At 40.4% G+C, this 18,814-nt stretch overlaps 1 protein-coding gene and 1 pseudogene across 1 annotated transcript in view; one reads left to right on the top strand and one right to left on the bottom strand.

Moving 5' to 3' along the window:
* Nucleotides 1-1,839: 1,839 nt before the first annotated feature.
* Nucleotides 1,840-18,814, top strand: part of SELENOT (selenoprotein T) — a 33,552-nt gene continuing 16,577 nt past the window's right edge. Inside the window, exon 1 of the mRNA XM_009201521.4 lies at nt 1,840-2,078. Within this exon, the coding sequence (XP_009199785.3) occupies nt 1,942-2,078 (137 nt within the window). The 5' untranslated portion in view covers nt 1,840-1,941. The remainder of the gene's footprint in view (nt 2,079-18,814) is intronic.
* LOC103882275 lies at nt 17,631-18,143 on the bottom strand (annotated as a pseudogene).

Raw genomic sequence — 18,814 nt, 5'->3', positions numbered from 1 at the left:
CTGGTGGGGGTGTCCTTTAGCATGCTAGTGTGTTAAATTAGCATATAATAAGCAGTAAAGGAGATAGCATGCAAATATATTATAATTAGTATATAATGAGCAGTGAGGACGACCAGAGGTCACTTTTGTCGCTATCTTGGTTTTGGCTTCTTTACTGTATCTTGTTTTATCAGCTGGGTCTTTGTGACCTGAATCTTGTGCTGACCTCCTATCTCATCCTGTGACTAAGAATGCCTAACCTCCTGGGAATGCAGCCCAGCAGGTATCCACCTCATTTTACTTAGTCCCTACTCAAGGTGAAGTCACTCTGGATTGAACACCTCTGATAAAAGAACCACTCAGCACCCCAGCTCCATTTTCCAAATCATCCAATCAAGCCTCAGATCCTAACACCTCCTTATTGAGTCTTCTCATGGTTTCCCGTGGTGTGCGTTCCCCTGTCTTAGTCCATCTGGGCTGCTATAACAGAATAACTGAGATTGGGTAATTAATAAAGATACAGATTTATTTCTTACAGTTCTAGAGGCTGAAAATTCCAAGATCAAGCGCTCCACATCTTATGGGGACTTTGTGTTCTGTCGTCCAATGGAGGAAGGTAAATGTGCAGGAGAGTGCAAAAGTGAAAGAGCAATAGACAGAAATCGAAACCTTAAGCCCTTTCATAATTGGCATTAATCCATTCAAGCCCTTTCATAATTGGCATTAATCCATTCATGAGGGTGGACCCCTCCCATAGGCCCCATCTCCCAACACTGTTACATTGGGCATTAAATTTCCAACACATGCTTTTCGGGGGATATATTCAAACCATAGCATCCCTCTTGCTGCAATTAATAATAAACAAAATTGTTCAATTACTGGTGTGTTCCTGGTCTTAAAAGTTTTTGACTTGTCCTAAAAGACACATCAACCAATGACAATGTAAAAATTTAATTTTGATTCTTATTTTAACAAATGAACAGTAGGAAAATAAGTAGTTATTGAGACATTTGAACACTATTTAATACTAAGCAATTACTATTTTTTAAAGGTGAGATAATGATACTGTGGTCATTTTTTTTTTCAAATAATAGTTCTTTTTTAGAGATATGTGCTTAAATAATTGTAACCCAGGCATAGTTGCCTGCGCCTGTATTCCTAACCACTTGGGAAGCTGAGGCAGGATTGCTTGAGCCCAGGGGTGTGAGGCTGCAGTGAGCTATCATCATGCTACTGCACTTCAGACAGTGAGACCGTGTTTAAATATATAGAGATGAAATGATATGACGTCTGAGATTTGCTTCCAAATATGCCCAGGAAGGGAAGAAGTGTTTAGAGATATAGACAAATCAAGAACGTCAAAATGTTAGTAACTGTTAAAGCTTGCTAAGGTAGTTACTCTATTTTTGTATAATATACGTTTGGAATTGTTCAAAGGTTTCTTAAAACTTATGTTTAATATTCTTTTAGGAGAAAGCAATATCGTAAGATCAAAGAAAAGGCCATAAACAGGACACCCCAAAAATTTCAGCATTACCATTCTGAGGGTCAGGAGTCTCCTCCCTCCTATCCGCCAACACTTGAATCAGGGCTGTCAAGTAGGTGTTTCCAAGTGTCTCAGGCAGATAAATGGATAAATTGCAAAACTGGATATAGAACTCAAATCTGCCTCATACATGGGCCCTGTGACACCCCACCAGCTCCTTTGCTCCCCTCTCTTCCTTTCTCATGCCGTCCCAGAGTCTTGCACACTACCAAGATGGTGGCGAGTCAGGACAGCGAAACAGGTCGGCTCTTCACTCCAGGAGTGTGCGCAGGCGCCGGGCCGCGCAGGCGCATTACTGCTCCCCTCCCCCCGACCTTGGCTGATCGCGCCTGCGCAGTGGGGAGCAGCTAGCGCCTGGGCTTTGGGCTGGCTGCAGTCTCAGTCTGAGGGCGGCCGAAGCGGCTGGCTCAATTAAGATGAGGCTTCTGCTGCTTCTCCTAGTGGCGGCGTCGGCGATGGTCCGGAGCGAGGCCTCGGCCAATCTGGGCGGCGTGCCCAGCAAGAGATTAAAGATGCAGTACGCCACGGGGCCGCTGCTCAAGTTCCAGATTTGGTGAGTATGTGCAGTGGGCCCCGGCCACCCCGCCGCGCCTGTGCTCGGCGCCGCTGGGTACGCGAGGCCCCGGCTTCGCGGCCTAGCTGGCTGCATCTTCGCTGGCCTCGCAGAACGGTGCGGGCGCCCTTCCACAGCCAGCCTTCTCGCGGGCCCTTTTAGAGCGGTCAGGCCGCCCTCCTTTTCCAGGTACAACTGCTCACTTGATTTTTGCCTCCTAGAACAGTGGGAGTGGGGAAAGAGGGCGCAAGAAGGTTAAACGCTGAAAGGCGAAGACGGGGGGACACCTGTTAGTACGGAGGACCTGTCGGCGGCGTCACGCCATAGCCACCCCGACTGCCTGCGGAGATGGGGATGAGTAGGCGCCGCGTCAGCGGAGGAGCGCCAAGCATTTGTCACTCAGTTCACTTTTCCTGCCTTCTTTTCCGGGGTTATGTTGGGCGGCCTCGCTCCCTGGCTAGGTGAAGGTTAATTCGGGTCGTTGGAGAGGATCCGGGAGTGACAGACGCCGTTTTTCTCCAGGACTTGCTGGGGGGACTGTTGAGTTTGCGAATGGGGCGTCTGACAGCTGGAGGGCGTGGAGGGGAGGTCTGGGGATGCTGGTTCTGTTTGCCATTTCCAAAGTGTCAGAAAAGGAGCACGTTGTTCTTCTAAACTTTGACAGTTCGCTCGCATTCACCCCTCACCTGCCTCCCAGGAGTTGCCTGCTCTGGCATCTCGTTCTACCTTTCAGTTGTCTTGTGTATTCACAGAAAAGATCTCGGCAGTTTTCGACAGTGTTCTTTAAATGATTTTGTTTTTAACCTAATCGTTAGGAACAGGGCAATGATGCCTTTTATACGGTAAGGGAGGTTGCGGGTGGGGATTGAAAAGCTCCAAAGATTGGGGGAAAAAACACCAAAATTGTAAAATTATAGAAATGAGAATCTTAAACCCCCAAAGATGACATTTTCTCAGGATAAACTGACCATCCCAGGATAGCCAGATTAGTAAATAATCAGAGTCCTGATACATCCGAATGCTGGTGTTGGCCATCATTCACTTAAACCCTTCTTTTAAGAACTTCATGTATTAGTATATTAAAGTTTAGATTTTCTACTTCTCCAACTAGCTTTTTGCTTACTCACTGAAGACCAAGCAAATCTTTAAAATAATGTTAAAAAAATCAGTTTAAGGTGATGTTTGAGTTAGAAAATAAGATGGTGAGACTTTATTTTTGGAGTAAAAACTAAAAACATTGCAATTTCTTCTGAGTAAAAACAAACAAGGCCTGGCGCGCTGGCTCATGCCTGTAATCCCAGCACTTGGGGAGGCCGAAGCTGGCGGATCACCTGAGGTCGGGAGTTCGAGACCACGGGAGTTCGAGACCAGCCTGACCAACATGGAGAAACCGCGTCTCTACTAAAAATATAAAAATTAGCCTGGCGTGGTGGCGCATGCCTGTAATCCCAGCCACTTGGGAGGCTGAGGCAGGAGAATCGCTAGAACCCGGGAAGCGGAGGTTGCAGTGAGCCGAGATCGCACCATTGCACTCCAGCCTGGGCAACAAGAGCGAAACTCCGTCTCAAAAAAAGAAGCAAAAAACCTCCCTGTACGGTGTACTATGTGCCTGAAATATGTCATCTTTCATGTAATACTGCAAATGGGAGGATGGTTTAACCATTAACTTTTTTCCTTAATTTTTAAATTAGAAGGTAGTAATCATTTTACCAACCTAAAGATTGTTAAGTGTTGTGATACTTACAGATTTAAGTAGTTTAAAAACTGCAGTTTTCAAATTAATATAATTTTTCTGTATCCTACTTTATCTCTTGGTTGCATTTTTGCTTTTCCAAAATTCACTTTTACATTTGCTTGTTTTGGAACACTTGTCACAATGATTTACCAGGTGTATCTTCCACCAACGCTATTCATAGCAAGGTTTTCAAAATGTGTAAACAAACGTAGGGAAGGGCATTCAGTCCTTCAAATAAACGTAAAAAAAAAAAAGTAGTAGGTACTTCACTTGAACTTTTGATACTTTGTTTTTCTTTGTTTTTAAGTACAGACCTGTCCCAAAAGCCTAATAATTTTCTTTTACAGTCACCCTGAGCATGTTACATAACAAAAATACTTCCATTTTAAAAATTATTTTTATTTTTATTTTTCTGACACTATCCACCAGAGATCATTTTTTAAAATCTGTAGATGGGAAATAACTTTATTAATATGAGCCACCAAATACATATCACCTTAGCTTGTTGCTTTTTCTCCCATAGATTAATCTGTTTGTGGTAAAGTGAATATTGGATTTCTGGTTTTGCTAGAATCTTTTGACATTAATTTGCAAGTTTGTTTGAGAAAGGACAGGAAGCTAATACATTTGAGGATAAACATGAGAATTTTAAAATTCCATTTGAAGTCAGCATTATAAAATGCAGTTTTTCATTAATTACCACTGCTAACAGTCAAAAGAGAACTATTTTACCTTCATTTCAACTGACTGTTTCCCCTCATATTGATCATGAGTACTTTATCAAAAATAACTATACCTCAATATCTCACCTGGTAATTGTACCACTTTTGCAATTGTTAGTCAACAAAATAGCAACACAGTGCTGAGAGATCAAGCTTGTAGAGTAACTTACCTATTCTCGTTTTTTTTTCCTTTCTTCCTTTTTTTTTTTTTTTCTGAGACAGAGTCTCTCTGTGTCACCCAGGCTGGACTGCAGTGGCATGATCACAGAGCCTTGACTTCCTGAGCTCTGATGATCCACCACAGCCTCCCAAGTAGCTGGGACTGCAGACGCGCACCACCACCACGCCCGGCTAATTTTCGTATTTTTTGTAGAGACCTGGTCTTGCCATGTTGCCCAGGCTGTGTGTAATACCTGCTGTATGCCAGGAACTAAATATGCTAAAGATGTGACCATCTCAAGAACCTATCAGACTGGCATAGTATTACTTGTGTATCTGAGTCTTTGGTTTATTATATCGATTGAGCAATATAATTAGATACTTTTGATTATATTGGCTTCATACTTGGAAAAAATTTATTCCACTTATTTGGACGTTTAACATTTAACATAGAAAAAGGAAGTTCTCTAATCAGAGCTTAAAATTCCGTTGTTTTTGAGACAGAGTGTTGCTCTATCGCCCAGGCTGGAGTGCAGTGGTTGGATTTCAGCTCACTGCAACCTCTGCCTCCCGGGCTCAAGCGATTCTCCTGCCTCAGCCTCACAAGTAGCTGTGATTTAACATGTAATCAAATCTATATCATTGAATTAGTTGCAGTTTAAAGAGATTATTGGCTACAACCCATTGCAGTTAATATTTACTTGAACATTTGACAATTGATTTGCTGAGAATAGTAGATTAAATGAAATTGAGATTTCAAAACATAAGTAGAATATGGCAGGATTTTCAAAGTTTTGTTAATTTGAGAATCTACTGCTGTAATTTTAGGACAGCCAACTTCTAAATATAGTTTTAAGAGGTAAATGAAAAACTGTTACAAAAACAGATTTTTATTTAAATTTACAACTACTCAGCCTTGGCTTTCATAGTATGACAGCAAGAAAATAAAGACCAAAGGCTGATTTGGATGTTGATACTCATCAAGATTAGTAGTAAAATGCTGAATTGGAGAAATTGTGAGTTACAGAGATCATGTTGGTTACTTTACTGTAGACTTGATATTTGCATATTCAACAGATATTGGAGCACTTACTCTGTGCAGGCACTTTGCTTCCTGCAGAGAATTCAATTCAGTACTCTCATGGACTTCACAGCAAGAGCAGATGCAGCCATTAATCCATGTACTGACCACACACATAAAATTCAATTTGTGTTAAGTGCTGTGAATAAAGATTATGTATGTGGTGGTATGAGAGATAGCTAGTCGGGATCAGGGAAGGTTTCCGTGAGGAAATGAACTTTGAACTGAGATTAGAAGGATAGGATTTATTTGGCGAGAACTTTCCAGGCAATGGGAGTAACACGTGCAGTGTTCTTATAGTAGGAAAGACCACAGTTTTACCAGAGAAGCCTAAGCCTACTGACCTCAGAGACCTAAAAGAAGGTGCCGTTAAGAGCTTGAGGGTCTGGCAGGCCATGCTTAACAAAGACCGTTTGGTTTCCTTGTGGAAAAGACATTCCAGGAGTCAAAGAATAGATGGGAAACCATTTAGGGTGGCTTTTGGAGTTGTCCAGGCAAGAGATGATGGAACTTGGAAAAGAAAGGAGGTGGTAGAAATAGAAAGAGACGTATTTGAAAGATCTTTATGTGGTAAATTTAACAGCTCTTAATGATGAATTATATGTTTGTGGGGAAAAAGAGGTGGCATGAAGTGAGAGATGTCAAAGATGATTCCTGAGTTCTGTGGTGACGCTACACCATTCACTGGAGTGATAATTAAAATAAATGAGTTCTATGAATGTTTTTGGTGGAAGGGAAGGAATATTGACAAGCAGCCTGGAATTGGTGAGGAAAAAATTTTGTTGCGTAGGTTTTAGCATGAACTGCTGATAAATCAAGTCCTGTAGTGATGGGGACATATTTTAAATTTTTGTTTATGCCTTTTTTTTTTTTTTAATGCCACTTGGAAATCTTTTTTTTTTTTTGGCTACTTGTCATTCACCTCAAAGGTTAGAGAGAACTCCACCAAGAGATACGGAGAAGCTTTACAAACTAAGGGAAGAGCATATGCAAATGAAGCCTGATTTATCATATGGGGGTGGGGACAGGAAATGAGGAAAGCTGAAGTCCCCTGATCAGTTTAAACACCTAGCTCAGTTTATATGTTGCTGTTTGTCAATTAATTGCTTATTATTGTTATTTTCATTATTGTCTTTTTTTTTTTTTTTTTAAAGACGGAGTCTCCCCTCTGTCTCCCAGGCTGGAGTGCAGTGGTGTGGTCTTGGCTCACTGCAAGCTCCGCCTGCTGGGTTCACTCCATTCTCCTGCCTCACCCTCCCGAGTAGCTGGGTCTACAGGCGCCCACCACCACGCCCGGCTAATTTTTTGTATTTTTAGTAGAGATGGGGTTTCACCGTGTTAGCCAGAATGGTCTCAATGTCCTGACCTCGTGATCCGCCTGCTTCGGCCTCGCAAAGTGCCGGGATTACAGGCGTGAACCACTGCACCCGGCCTCATTAATAGTGTTTAATGCTATGATGAGATATTTGTTAAATAAGCCTTTGAAACTTTCCTCTCAGCTTTAAAATACGTGAAAATAGCTGGTTATGAAAATAATACATTTTAGTTATAAAAATAAGTAAAAGGAAGACAGTTAAAAATCCTGTATAATACAGTAGTATGTGTCTATATAGTCTTCTTCAAAATGATTCTATATAGGCACGTACTATATGAAATAATTTTACATAATTCATAGTTGTATGCTTTTTAAAAAATTTGCCTCTCACCCTCACTTATGTTTTCATGTCAGTAAATACAGATTTGCATCAACAGGCATAATATTTATTGGTTAACATTTATGTTGGCCCAATTTTTTTACAAAATTTCTTTGCCAAGATGAATATGGTGTACTTGTCCAACTGTTTCCATAAAATAAATGCATAAAAGCAAAATGTTAATACAAAAGGTATAACATTTTAAATATTGACATAGTTGAATTAGTTAATACTCCTACTGGAAGATCATAAGGTGGGTTGTGTCACACGCATCCATGTGAAGAGACCACCAAACAGGCTTTGTGTGAGCAACAAGGCTGTTTATTTCACCTGGGTGCGGGCAGGCTGAGTCCGAAAAGAGAGTCAGCAAAGGGTGGTGGGATTATCATTAATTCTTACAGGTTTTGGGATAGGCGGTGGAGTTAGGAGCAATGTTTTGCCGGCAGTGGGTAGATCTCACAAAGTACATTCTCAAGGGTGGGGAGAATTACAAAGAACCTTCTTAAGAGTGGGGGAGATTACAAAGTACATTGATCAGTTAGGGTGGGGCGGAAACAAATCACAATGGTGGAATGTCATCAGTTAAGGCTATTTTCACTTCTTCTGTAGATCTTCAGTTGCTTCAGGCCATCTGGATGTATACATGCAGGTCACAGGGGATATGATGGCTTAGCTTGGACTCAGAGGTCTGACAGGTTGAGTTTTTAAAATTTTTCTATTTTGTTCCACTATAATCAGAGAATGACGTTTACTGTTTCTGCTTATTGGGTTTTCTTTGTGACCTAACAAACATGGTCAGTTTTTGTGAATGTTTTGTGGGCTGCAGAGATAAGGTATTTTCTATAGGAAAAAAGCTTTGATCTGTCTATTAAGATTCATCTATAATGATACTATTCAGATCTGTAATTTTAATTTTTTCTACCACATTACTTTTTCTCTTTAAGGCCTCGATAGGTTTTTTAAGAAAACTTTGGTAAAAAACGCATAACATTAAATTTATTATTTTAATCTCTTCTGCGTGCACAGTTCATTAGTGTTAAGCATATTTGTATTATTGTGCAACAGAGCTTTAGAATTTTTTCATCTTGCAACACCTAAACTCTGTATCCACTAAACATTAATTCTCCCTCCTTCCTCCCAGCCCTTGGCAACCACTTTTCTACTCTCACTTTTTATTATTTGGACCACTTTATGAGTGGAATCATACAGTATTTGTCCTTTTGGCACTGGCTTATTTTGCTTAATATAATGTCCTCGAGTTTCATCCATGTTACAGCAAACGACAGGATTTCCTTTTTTAAGGCAGCACAATAGTCCATTCAAATCTATATACCACACTTTGTTTATCCATTCATTGATGGGCATCTGGGTTGCTTCCACCTCTTGATTATTGTGAATAATACTGTGATCAACATGGTGTGCAAATGTATCTTCAAGATCCTGCTTTGAATTATTTTGAATATATACACAGAAGTGGGATTGCTGGGTTATATGGTAATTCCGTTTTCCAGGAACCTCCGTATTGTTTTTCTTTTTTTTTTTTTGAGATGGAGTCTCGCTCTGTCGCCCATTCTGGAGTGCAGTGGCGCAATCTCGGCTCATTGCAAGCTTTGCCTCCTGGGTTCACGCCATTCTCCTGCCTCACCTTCCCAAGTAGCTGGGACTACAGGTGTCCGCCACCACGCTCGGCTAATTTTTTTTTTTTTTTTTTTCATATTTTTAGTAGAGACGGGGTTTCACCGTGTTCGCCAGGATGGTCTCGATCTCCTGACCGCGTGATCCGCCCACCTCGGCCTCCCAAAGTGCTGGGATTACAGGCATGAGCCACCGCGCCTGGCTCCATATTGTTTTTCATAATGGCTGTACCATTTTATATTCCCACCAACAATGTATAAGGGTTTCAGTCTCTCTGAATCACCAATGCTTGTTACTTTCTGTTCTCTTAATAGTGGCCATTCTAATGGCCCTAATTGCGAGGGCCCCAAAATATGTTTTAAATCTGCTTTTTGGTTTTGAGTTTCCTTGTAGTTCTTCCGCATCTCTTTTATCATCCTTTTCTTCTGCCTGTTGCAGAATGTTTTTGGATGTAGGTGCTTATTTTGAATCTTTGATTACTGTTTCTGCTTTTTTTTTTTTTTTTAAAGTGACAGAGGTCTTGCTGTAAGTCCTGGGCTCAAGCAATCGTCTTGCCTCATCCTCCCTAGTAACTAGGACTACAGGTATATACCACTACACCTGGCTAATTTTTTGAACTTTTTGTGGACACTGGAGTCTCACTGTGTTGCTGAGGCTGGTTTCAAACTCCAGGCCTCATGATCCTCCCTCCACTACCTCCCAAACAGCTGGGATTACAGACCTGAACTACTGCTTTTTTGTTTTGTGACATTTTCTCCATAGTCCCTCAGGTTGTTTTTTTTTCTTTTTTCTCCTTTCTCAAGCAAGACAACAGAAACAGCTTTAGGTATTAACTAACTGTACCTTCATTAGAATGTTGCTGGTGCCAAAAAGGCATAGATTTTTGTCTGTTTTGCTTTAGATTGTATCTCTGAGGCCTAGAATAGTAGCTGTCATCAGTTAATATTAAAAAATGAGCACACCCTGTCGTAGTCCACTGTTGTTGGCCTTGTAATAACCTATCCTACACATTCCCTCCCCCACTTACTAAATCCCTAATGCGTATAAATTGATAGTTGCCAATACAGTTTCTTTTTGGTAGGTTTTACCTGGTTTGCCTCTGCTTCAGCTTGGTAGCTGTTATAAAAATTTAGAATGTAAAAATTTGGAAGATACAGATATGTATAAAAGAAGATGAAAATCCTGTCATCCGGCCGGGCGCGGTGGCTCAAGCCTGTAATCCCAGCACTTTAGGAGGCCGAGACGGGCGGATCACGAGGTCAGGAGATCGAGACCATCGTGGCTAACACGGTGAAACCCCGTCTCTACTAAAAAAAATACAAAAAACTCTCCGGGCGTGGTGGCGGGCGCGGTGGTGGGCGCCTGTAGTCCCAGCTACTGGGGAGGCTGAGGCAGGAGAATGGCGTAAACCCGGGAGGCGGAGCTTGCAGTGAGCTGAGATCCGGCCACTGCACTCCAGCCTGGGCGACAAAGCGAGACTCCGTCTCAAAAAAAAAAAAAAGAAAATCCTGTCATCCAATAACTTCGTAGCATTTTATTATATAAAAGCAGTGCATTTAAAAAACTTCTCCGTCTAGGGGTGGTGGCCCATGCCTATAATCCCAGCACTTTGGGAGGTGGGTGGATCACCTCAAGTCAAGAGTTCAAGGCCAGCCTAGCCAACATGGTGAAACCACATCTCTACTAAAAATACAGTTAGCCGGGTGTGGTGGCACACGACTGTAGTCCCAGCCACTTGGGAGGCTGAGGCAGGAGAATCATTTGAATCTGGAAGGCAGAGGTTGCAGTGAGCCAAGATCACACCACTGCACTCCAGTCTGGGTAACAGAGCAAGACTCTGTCTCAAAAAAAAAAAAAAAGAAACTCTTCTCCATTGAGACAAGTTGTATGGACATTGTTTAAGCTATTTGTAGATATTATTAAAGTGTTTTCTGAAGAAGTTGTACCAGTTTATACTGTTCCTACAACTGACAGCATTTGGTGTTTGGTATGATTGGTGTATAAAACCTGTAGATATTTATTTTTTGTTTATGTTTTTTATTCTTGTTTTTGAGACGGAGTCTAGCTCTGTCACCCAGGCTGGAGTGCAGTGGCATGATCTCGGCTCACTGCAACCTCTGCCTCCCGGGTTCAAGTGATTCTCCTGCCTCAGCCTCCCAAGTAGCTGGGACTACAGGCACGTGCCACCACGCCTGGCTAATTTTTGTATTTTTAGTAGAGATGGGGTTTCACTGTGTTGGTCAGGCTGGTCTGAATCTCCTGACCTCATGATCTGCCCGCCTTGGCCTCCCAAAGTGCGGAGATTAGAAGCATGAACCACTGTGCCCAGCCTATTTATTTTTTAAGACAGAGTCTCACTCTGTTACCCAGGCTGGAGTGCAGTGGCATAATCCCGGCTCACTGCAACCTCTCCTTCCCAGGTTCAAGTGATTCTCGTGCCTCAATTTCCTGAGTAGCTGGGACTACAAGCGTACGCCACCATGCCCACCTAATTTTTGTATTTTTAGTAAAGACGGGGTTTCACCATGCTGGCCAGGGTGGTCATGAACTCAGGTGATCTGCCAACCTCATCCTCCCAAAGTGCTGGAATTACAGGCATGAGCGACTCTGCCCAGACAGAGCTGTATATTTAGCATATACAACTTGATGTGTTCGGAGATAATTATACACCATGAAACCATCAAACCAGCATTTGGTGTTATAATAGTACTGATACTACTAATAAAAACATTTGTGGTAAGTGAAAAATAGAGGCCTATAATTACTTTGTGTTTCTTTTATTATTAGTGAGTCTAAATTTATTATTAAATGTGTTCTGATACATGGCTTTTTCTGTGATTTGGCTGGTCATAACTATTGCCTCTTTTTAAAAATTGAGGCGTTTATTCTTTTCGTTTTAGTTAAAACATTTATATGCCAGGTGCAGTGGCTCATGCTTGTAATCCTAGCACTTTGGGAGGCTGAGGAGGGTGGATCCCTTGAGATCAGGTATTTGAGACCAGCCTGTCTAATATGACAAACCCTATCTCTACTAAAAATACAAAAATTAGGCTGGGGCAGTGGCTGACGCCTATAATCCCAGCACTTTGGGAGGCCAAGGCGGGTGGATCACTTGAGGTCAGGAGTTTGAGACCAACCTGACCAACATGGTGAAACCCCTTCTCTACTAAAAGTACAAAATTAACTGGGTGTGGTGGCACACACCTGTAATCCTAACTACTTGGGAGGCTGAGATATGAGAATCGCTTGAACCCAGGAGACGCCCAGTGCGTCAAGATCACACCACTGCACTCCAGCCTGGGTGATGGAATGAGACTCTATCTTTACAAAAAAAAAAAAAATTAGCTGAGCATGGTGGTGCATACCTGTAATCCCAGATACTCTGAAGGCTGAGGCACCAGAATCACTTGAACCCAAAATGTGGAGGCTGCAGTGAGCCACGATCATGCCACTGTACTCCAGCCTGGGAGACACAGAGAGACTGTCTCAAAAAAGAAAAAAGAAAAATTATATACTAACACTATTCATCTTGTGCAATGTATTTTGAATATATTTTTCCTATCTGCCTTTGAATTCAATTTATGGTACTTTTTGTGCTACAGATATTTTTTAATTGATATGCAGTCAGAGATACCAACAATTTTCTTTTAGGATACTTTTTCTCCTTGAAAGGCTTTCCTTACCCTAAGATCAGAAAAATGTTGCCTGTAATTCTTTTTGACATATTGTTTCATTTTTAAACATGAAATACTGTTCTGTATTTCTGTACTTTAATATACCCTGAATTAATTTTTAAAAAAAATTTAGATACAGGGGCTACATGTGCAGGTTTGTTACATGGGTATAATGTGTGATGCCAAGGTTTGAGCTTCTATTAAACCCAAATAGTGAACATAGTGTCCAGTAAATAATTTTTCAACCCTTACCCTCTTCCTTCCCTCCCCTTTTTTGGAGGCTTCAATGTCTGTTTTGTTTCTATCTTTGTTTGTGTGTACTCAATGTTTAGCTCTGATTTATAAGTGAGAATATGATATTTGGTTCTGTTTCTGCATTAATTCACTTAGAATAATGGCCTACAGCTATGTTTGTATTGCTGCAAAGGACATGATTTCTTTTTCTTTTTCTTTTTAATGTTTGCTTAGTATTCCGTGGTATATATGTACCACATATTCTTTATCCAATCCACCATTGATGGGCAACTAAGTTTATTCTGTGTCTTTGCTATTGTGATTAGTGCTGCAGTAAACATACTAATACAGATGTCTTTTTAGTAGAATAATTTATTTTCCTTTGGGTATATGCTCAGTAATGGGATTGCTGAGTCAAATGGTAATTCTGATTTAGTTCTTTGAGAAGTTTCTGCTTTTCGCGTGGGCTGAAGTAATTTGCAGTCCCACCAAGGGGAGAAATAGAGAACCCAAAAATAAAGCCACACGCTTACAACTAACTGATCTTCAACAAAGTCAACAAAAATAAAACGATAGGGAAAGGACATGGTGTATTAGGTGTTACCTTTTTTTCTTCATCCTCACCTACATTTGTTATTTTTTGACTTTCAAATAGGAGTCATTCTGATTGTTGTGAGGTGGTATCTCATTGTGTTTTTAATTAGCAGTTCTCTGATGATTAGTGATGAGAATTTTTTTCATGTTTGTTGGCTGCTCGTATGTCTTCTTTTGAGAAGTGTGTGTTCCTGTCCTTTGCTTGTTATTTGTTTTTTTCCTGTTGATTTAACTTCCTTGTAGATTCTGCGTATTAGTCCTTCGTCGGATCCATAGTTTGCAAATAATTTCTCCCATTCTGTACCTTGTCTGTTTACTCTGTTGATAGTTTCTTTTGCTGTGCAGAAGCTCTTCAGTTTAATTAGGTCCCACTTGTCGATTTTTGGTTTTGTTACAGTTGCTTTTGAGGATTTAGTCATAAATTCTTTGCCTAGGCCAATGTCCAGAAGAGTATTTCCTAGGTTTTCTTCTAAGATTTTCATAGTTTGAGGTCTTACATTTAAGTCTTTAATCCATCTTGAGTTGATTTTGGTATATGGTGAGAGGTAGGGGTCCAGTTTCATTCTTTGCATATGATTAGCCAGTTTCCCCAGCATCATTTATTGATTAGGAGGTCCTTTCCCCATTGTTGGTTGTAGGTGTGTGGCTTTATTTCTGGGTTCTCTGTTCTGTTCCATTGTTCTATGTGTCTATTTTTATACCAGTACCATGTTTTGGTTACTGTAGCATTGTAGTATAGGATTGCTTTGGCAGTTTGGGCTCTTTCTTAGTTCTATATGAATTTTATAATAGTTTTTTCTAATTCCATGAAAAATGAGGTTGGTAAGTTGATAAGAATTGTGCTGAGTCTTTAAGATTCCTTTGGGCAGTCTGGACATTTTAATGATGTTGACACTTAGAATCCATGAGCATGGAATGTTTTTCCATTTGTGTCATCTATAATTTCTTTCAGCAGTGTTTTGTAGTTCTCCTTGTAGAGTCTTCCATCTCCTTGATTAGATGTATTCCTAGGTATTTTATGTCTTTTGTGGTTATAAATGGGATTGCATTTTTTATTTGTTTTTTCCGCTTGAATGTTATTGTTGTATAGAAATGCTACTAATTTTTTTTTTTTTTTTTGAGACAGGGTCATGTTCTGTTGCCTAGGCTGGAGTTGCTAGGTTTCATAATGTCAAACTATAACGAAATTAGTTAAGTGGCGCAATCACAGCTTACTGCAGCCTTAACACCTGGGCTCGGTTGATCCTTTGGCCTCACCCCTGGAGTATTAGGACTACAAAGTCCATGCCATCACAACTGGTGCTACTGATTTTCATATGCTGAAACTTGACTGAAGTAATTTATCTGATTTGTGAGCCTTTTGACAGAATCTGTAGGGTTTTCTAGGTATAGAATTATACATGAACAGTAGACTGGTCGCTGTGGCTTACGCCTGTAATCTCCACACTTTGGGAGACCAAAGTGGGAGGATCACTTGAACTCAGGAGTTTGAGACCAGCCTGGGCAACATGGTGAAACCTTGTCTGTACTAAAAATAAAAATACAAAAATTAGCTGGGCATGGTGATGCATGCCTGTAATCCCAGCTACTCGGGAGGTTGAGGCAAGAGAATCGCTTGAACCCAAGAGACAGAGGCTACGGTGAGCCAGGATCATGCCACTGCGTTCCAGCCTGGGTAACAGAGTAAGATTGTCTCAAAAAAAAAAAAAAAAAGAAATAATCAACAAAGACAGATAATTTGATTTCCTCTTTTCCCATTTAGATGACTTTTATTTCTTTCTCTCGCCTGATTGTTCTGCCTAGGACTTTCAGTATTATGTTGAATAGGAGTGGTGAGACAGTAGACATCCTTGTTTTGTTCCAGTTCTTAGGAGGAATGCTTTCAACTTTTGCCCATTCAGTATGATGTTGGTTATGGGTTTGTCATAGATGGCTCTTACTATTTTGAGGTATGTTACTTTAAGTTGTTGAGGGTAAAACTTAAGTTTTGAATACACTGCGCCATGAGTAACTTTTCGGCCTGGCCTCCATGCCTCTACAGATGGGACTATAAATTTCCAGAATTCTCTGTGCTACTGCTAGTCCTTTTCCTGCTGCCCTGATACCCTGACACACCCTCGCTACTTATTCTGTTGATGTTTTCTTTTTCTTTTTTTGAGACTGGGTCTCACTCTGTCACCCAGGCTGGAGTGCAGTGGTGCAGTCATTGCTCACTGTGGCCTCAACTGCCCAGGCTCAAGTCATTCTCCCACCTCAGCCTCCCAAGTAGCTGGAACTACAGGCAGGCACTACATGCCTGGCCAATTTTTGTAATTTTTTGTAAGAGAGGAGGTTTCTCCATGTTGGCAAAACTGGTCTTGAACTCCTGGGCTCAAGCAGTCCTGCCTCAGCCTTCCAAAGTGCCAAGAGTACAGGCAGGAGTCACCTTGCCCAGCCTTGGTGTTTTCTTTCTTTTTAACACATCCTCTGTCAGGATATAGAAAGTTGGGAATGGGAGCATGGATAGTACCTTACTTCACTGAAGCTGACCAGCTATTCGGTTCTTCCTTTGGGATGAGCCTTAGATCTGTGAGCTTTCAGATAGGAATTTTCCTGAAGCAGAGTTTAGGTAATTTTTCTTAATCTTGACCTTTCTGTCTACCTTGTAATTAATATAATTTTCACCTAGATTTTGTCATTAAGTTGTTTGTTAGTGTCAGTGTTTGGTATGATTTATTTTTGTGAATTTTTTGTGATTTCAGAATTTGAGTAAGAATTTGATAGAGGCTATGTACTGAAATTACATTACATTAGAGAATTTCAGTAGTTTAATGTTTTAAAAGGTAATTTTGGCTGGTAGAAAGAAATGAGGAACAGAGTGAATGATATCAAAGGTTCCTAGTAGTTATATGAATGAAAATGAAACCCAACTGTTTTACTTATGATCGGTCTCTATTGTCATATTACAGTGCTTACTTTTGAAGGTAGCTTAACTAATTTTGTTATAGTTTGGTATTATGAAACCTAGCATTTGTACCTCAAGCAAGACAGTCTTTTCGTTAGGTATAAAGGTACCCTTTTCATTTTGACAAGGTGTTCATTTGATAAGTAGTTATGTCATTAAGCAGAACTACTTAAGGTTGATTGATTTGGTTATCTCAGCACTACAAATTCAGGATGTCACTGTGTTTGGTTTTTCTTCAAATTTGCACCTTAGTAACAAAAAACAGTCTTAATATTTCAATTAGGTGGGGTTCATGTTTCATTATTTTCAATTTTGCTGGTAGAGAGAAGAAAAGGATAGAATATACACAATTGATGACCTAAGAGAAGTGTGATAGAAAGATACACCAGTGAAATTATTGTTCTTTCTCTCCTTGCTCTTTAATTTGTGTTTGTAATTTGTGCATTGCTTTCTGGGCTTGCTTCTGCATTACCTTATAATTGTTCCCCAGGGTTTGCTGTGTATTTGTCTCTCTGAAATTAGATTGTGAACTCCTTCAGGAAAGGAGACTAAAAAATGTTTTACTAACATTTAAAGTATCCAAATGCTGTTAACATTTTTCTAATAATGGTGATAACCTACCTACATACATGTATCACTTTTACATGCCTTATCTCTTGAGTACTCTGAGAATTACCTGTGTATTGCAGGTGTCATTCTACTTATTGTACAGGTGTGGATACTGTGACAAAAGCAGGTTAGTGGACTTGACTATTGTCTTGTTTGTCAGTGAGAGAGCTGATTTCCTGACCCTATTTAACGGTCTTGCCACAGTACTGTTGCATCATGAGTCGTGTGTGTGTGTGTGTGTGTGTGTGTGTGTATTTGTTTTCTTTTTTTAATAGTAGTAACCTTTATTTAAAATAGTTTTTAATTTAGGAAAGTGCATTTTACATCAGTTTCCAACTAATTATTAGAGTCAGAAACAAAATTAAATCAGAGAAAATCCTTTGTAGAAAAAATACACAAAGAACATTTCTACATGTGAAAAAGCAGTAAACAGTGTTAACATCCAAGTTTTTAGTCTCAATTCCACATCTTCTAATGAACACCACTGTCAACCTTGAGATCTGATTTGTTCTTGTCATTCTTCACTGATTAGATGAAATATGTTAAGATGTCTTTTTCACTCACTGGAATAGACCTAAAGTGGCAACCAACTATCTCAACAAGTTGTGCTTTATTAAGTCCTGGTTGGTTGCTGGCTTTAAGTGTCTTTTGTATCTCCTAAGTGTATTTACTTGTCATTGGTATAAATCAACCTCTGGGGTATCAATACCTTGAACAAGTGAATCACCTCCATCATCATCACTCCCTTTTCTCTTTCTTCTGTTTCGAATACTCTGAATTAAGTTTTTATGATAATCACATATGTAAAGATGCCTGCGCTCATATCCAGCTCGATCTTCACCTTCTGGGATATGCTCCTCTGGATCCTCTTGCTGAAGCTGGCGTTGCCTGCCACCCGGCCGCACTGCTCACCATCCTCCGCAGGCAGCACAGTTGTCCGGAGCCTGGCCTGGCCGCCTCCGAGGGCCCAGCCGCTGAGACCATAAGAATAAGAATCGAGACCATAATTTCGATTCTTATTCTGGATCTGCCACCTACTAGTTATATGACTAAAACAAGTTAACCTCTCTGAGTCTGTTTGCTCATTTATAAAGTGGGCATGATAGAACTTCAAAGGATTGTCTTGAGGGTTTATTAAGAATTTAGCTAGCTAGCTAGTTTGTTCAAGGACATAGGTATCTGATAAATCTTAATGTTTTTTCCCCTGTTGGCTGAATTAGAACAGAAATAAGAGTTAAAACTGCTGGTAAGCCTATTTTGTCCATCTTCTTATTTTGCCCATAGTTAAAAAGCCACTTTTGTTATATTCTGCACTAATCTCCAAAGTTCATTTTGTTTTAGCTTTTATTATTTTAATTAGCCCAGTTTATTTTTGGTTATGTTCATCTCTAGTGCTTATCCTTTAGACACATTGTCTAAAACCAAAAAGCCATGTTTCTGAAGCAGAGTTTTTAAAAGATACTTTATATTTCTCATTAAGATTGTTTGTGCCGGGCGCGGTGGCTCAAGCCTGTAATCCCAGCACTTTGGGAGGCCGAGGCCGGTGGATCACGAGGTCAGGAGATCGAGACTATCCTGGCTAACATAGTGAAACCCTGTCTCTACTAAAAATACAAAAAACTAGCCGGGCGAGGTCGCGGGCGCCTGTAGTCCCA

This window comes from Papio anubis, chromosome 2 (assembly GCF_008728515.1).
Source record: "Papio anubis isolate 15944 chromosome 2, Panubis1.0, whole genome shotgun sequence".
Taxonomy (NCBI): Eukaryota; Metazoa; Chordata; class Mammalia; order Primates; family Cercopithecidae; genus Papio; species Papio anubis.
The sequence above is the reverse complement of the archived record's forward strand: the minus strand, read 5'-3'. Positions and strand labels throughout refer to the sequence as shown.